We start from the raw sequence: 3,840 nt of genomic DNA on the forward strand, positions 1-3,840 counted from the left end.
ACCCTTCTTAGCCCATTTCCCAGCTCAAACTCACACACACAAACCCTTCTTAGCCCATTTCCCAGCTCAAACTCACACACACACATACACCCCCTTCTCCCACTTCCCCCTCTGGATCTGGATCCCTGCTTGGGACATCGGCACCAGGCAATGGCAAACCCCGCCAGCTCCTGCTCACAGAGTTAATAACGCTCCATAAAAGCTCCCCAACAAWGGCATTTTTGTTTTTGGCTTTGGAATATCATCAACGATCGGGAAGTACATAAATAATCTATTTTCTCTCCTTGCAAAATGTAGCGTTGGCGAACTTAACTCCTTGTCCTCAAGGCTGAATCACTTTTAGAACAGTTTAAAAAAAAAGGAACAACAACAAAAAAAAAAAACCAAAAATGATGAGTTTAAGACTTAAATGATCTTAAGACATCTCCATGTGTCACTTTGAGCTACAGGGCTGTGCAATCAGGTCATGCTTTGGAGAGCAAGCAGCACGAGAACAAGCCCAGCAGATGAAGAGAAGTGGGCACAGCTTTTGCTGGCCACTTTCTCATGAACACTTTTGAAACCCTCCAGCAGTCTGCTTCCCCTCATGGGCCGGATTTTGGATGGATTGTGGGGGAAAAGCCACAATCCCAAGCAGCCCAGTCTCTCTGCTGAGGTCCTGGTGGAAAAACTCTCCAATGAACTTTACTGAGAGCAGCTGGAGATGTCAGAGCTGCTGGTGGAGAGGGAAATGACTGAACACATTTTCAGAAAGATGCTCTCCCTTGACTGAACACCTTCCCAGAAAGATGCTTTCCCTTGACTGAACACCTTCCCAGAGCCTGGAGCTGCCTGAACCGAGCCTCTGGAGCACAGTGCTCCCATCACATCACCTGAGCTGAACTGCCACGGGTTGTGAAGGCATCTGCTCTCCCCAAAAACCCTCCCAGCACCATCCCTGGCTGTTTTTGCACACTCACCACGCAGTAAGCCACCAGGGCTCCCTGTGCAAAGCCTGCCAGCACGTCGGTGGGGTGGTGCTTGTGGTCGGACACGCGGGACAGCCCGGTGTAAAACGCCATCATGATGAGGGTGAACTGCAGCAGGGGCCGGAGCAGGCGGGCTCCCTTCCACGTGAATCTGGCCTGCAGATAAAACTGTGGGGACACAGGGAAACAAACAAAGAAAAAAGAAAAAGTTGTGTTAATTTGTCCAATTTTGCCCAAAATGTGTGCATGCAGCAGAAGATGCTCCGTGGGGTTGGCTGTGGGGGCGGTGATGAAAAGGAAGGATGCTGCTCACACATGGGTGGGCTCTGGAGGGATTTTTAAGCCCTGGAGGGCATTTGGGCACAGAGGTGGACAGGCACAGTGAACTGTGGGGACCCCCTGCACCCCCAGCCCTGCTTCAGCCTCCACACAACACCAATATGAGCACAGACATCCCTCCCAGCATCACTCGGTGCAGAACAAAACCACCAAATCTGGGGTATTTAGGGCTCACAGCATCTCCCAGGGTAAAAARCAGAGTCATTGCTGTGTGCTAAACCTCCAGAGCCATCCCAAGGATTCCCAGCCATGGCCACAGCTGCTGACAATGCTCACAAAGCCACCCTCTAACACTGCCACCACATTTTCCATCCCCATTGGGGTTTGGAGGAGCTGCCCCATTGCCCAGCACGGGAATTCCCTCCCTGGAATAGCACAGCTCCAGCTCAGCCCAGAAGACCAGGCTGAGGTGATGTCAAGCAGACTTTGTGGCCCTGCTGTGGCTATCTCRGGCCCGTTTCCGTTCCTGTGGGAACCGGGGATGGGCGGGAAGAGAGGGCAGGAAAAGGGGATGAGTGTGGGGAGGAAGGCTGTGGGAAGGGAGGGACRMCACTGCAGCTCCAGCCCTSGGGAGCAGAGAGGATCCCAGGCTGKAAAARTGCRTGGCAAAAGCTGCTCTGCTCCAATCCCTCAGCTCTGCTCTGCCTGTTCCTAAATGAAGCACTGGAGTCAGACCCAGCATCCTTCAAGGGGCTCAGAAGGGGTTTACTCCTCRTTTATGGTCCCTTTTACACACCCARAGCAGTTTGCACCACCTTGATATGAAAGGGAATGAAGCTCTCGCTGGGTTCCCCAAAACCAAAGATTATTTAATGACACCATTTACCCATAAAAGCACATCTAACTGGGCAGCTGATAAAGGGGAAGAATCATTTTGGCCAATTTAGTGTGTTTGGCTGTTGCATAAATGYTGTATTTACCCCTTTTTGGGAAGAACACACACCGGGCTCTTCAGAGGAAATGAAACCTAATCCAAACGTCATCTGAACTGAGCAGATGCTGCAAATTATCCAAACTGTGAGCCAATTAACATGGAAGGGAGCAGCACCTAAACAGCTCAGTGCTCATGGTGATTGTGGGGAATAGATCTGCAAGCCAGCCTGAGCCTGGGAACGGAGCCACATCCCCACAGAGCACACCCCAAACCCCACAGAGCACACCCCAAACCCCACAGAGCACACCCCACACCCCACAGAGCACACCCCACACCCCACAGAGCACACCCCAAACCCCACAGAGCACACCCCAAACCCCACACCCCACATCTCACACCAGGGAAACTCGTACACACAAAGCTGTGGGATGATGCAGACCAGCACATGGACCACTGGGCTGGCTCTGGGTGGTTTGTGATGGTAATTTTCATTGCCAAAGTCTTTGTGCACCCAAATTTTGCCCTGGAAGAGTAACTGTGCAGGCAGGACACAGCTGTGGACGTGCCATCCCTGGAACTGCTCAAGGATGGATGGAGCTCTGAGCAACCTGATCTGCTGGAAGGTGTCCCTGCCCATGGCAAGGGGGTGGAAATAGGTGATCTTTAAGGTGCTTTCCATCTCAAACCATTCCATGATTGTGTTTTCATGTTCAAGAGCCTCAACTCAGCCCAAGTGATGGTGCAAAACTCAGGTTCCACTGAGCTGCTGCTGCTGCTGCTGCTGCTGCAGAGCAAAAAACCTCCAAGTATTATAAATTATAAACCATCACTCTCAGTTCCACCAGGAAGACTTGAACCTGATGCCATATTTTAGTCTTGTGCCTTCGTCCCTTCAAATCCCTTAAGAAGGATAATCTGACATTTGTCACGTTTGCAAAATCTGGACATCTCCTCGAATCATTCTATCCCACAAGCCTGGACTAAACAGCCCACCCAGAGGTGCAAAGTATCCACTAAAAATTAGCGACAAAAAGCAAATAGCAAGTTTGAAGACACATTAAACCTCTGGGGCTGAGCTCTGTCCCTCACATGCAACATTTAGCCCTGGGAAAGGAGTGAAAAGCAGAGTGGCACCATGTGGGGTGTGCTGGTGTCCCACAAGTGCCCCAATACCCACCTCACATCTACACCTGCACATCTTGGAGGAGCAAAACCCATCTGAACAGACATCCCTCRGATACTGCAACACCAGCATGAGGATCTCAGCTGAGTTCCTTTCACTGACACGATAAAAGGCYATGGAAAAATTGGTCTTTATTCCCCATTCATAAGGGAATGACCAAAAAAAAGGGTAACAGCACTCCTCATATTCTACAGGCCTTTTATGAACATGCAGTGTTACAAAAGGTGCACTCAAACATCAGGATCCCCTAAATATTTTCAAGGTAAGACTCAGGCTGCTCCAAACTTTGCCCTCAGTATGMAAGAAAAACCCAGTTAGTAAGACAAGGTCAAAAAGCAAAAGTAGAATTTAGGGGCTGAAAGGATCAGAACTTCCCTAAAGCAGGAATTAAAGCTATTACCAACAAATGGGAAGTTCCTGGAAATTTATCTGAAAATCTGCTTATGAAGGTGTTTTTGTTGTTTTGGTTTTTTTTT

General features: G+C 49.8%; 1 protein-coding gene across 2 annotated transcripts in view; it reads right to left on the reverse strand.

The window, feature by feature from the left end:
* Positions 1-3,840, reverse strand: part of PLPP3 (phospholipid phosphatase 3) — a 41,575-nt gene that overhangs the window by 5,325 nt on the left and 32,410 nt on the right. For both annotated transcript variants that reach the window (XM_057385477.1, XM_057385478.1), the window contains exon 5: positions 960-1,136. In XM_057385477.1, the coding sequence (XP_057241460.1) occupies positions 960-1,136 (177 nt within the window). The remainder of the gene's footprint in view (positions 1-959; positions 1,137-3,840) is intronic.

This window comes from Malurus melanocephalus, unplaced genomic scaffold (assembly GCF_030028575.1).
Source record: "Malurus melanocephalus ecotype Western Australia unplaced genomic scaffold, MMel_1.1 scaffold_831, whole genome shotgun sequence".
In the NCBI taxonomy this organism is placed as follows: Eukaryota; Metazoa; Chordata; class Aves; order Passeriformes; family Maluridae; genus Malurus; species Malurus melanocephalus.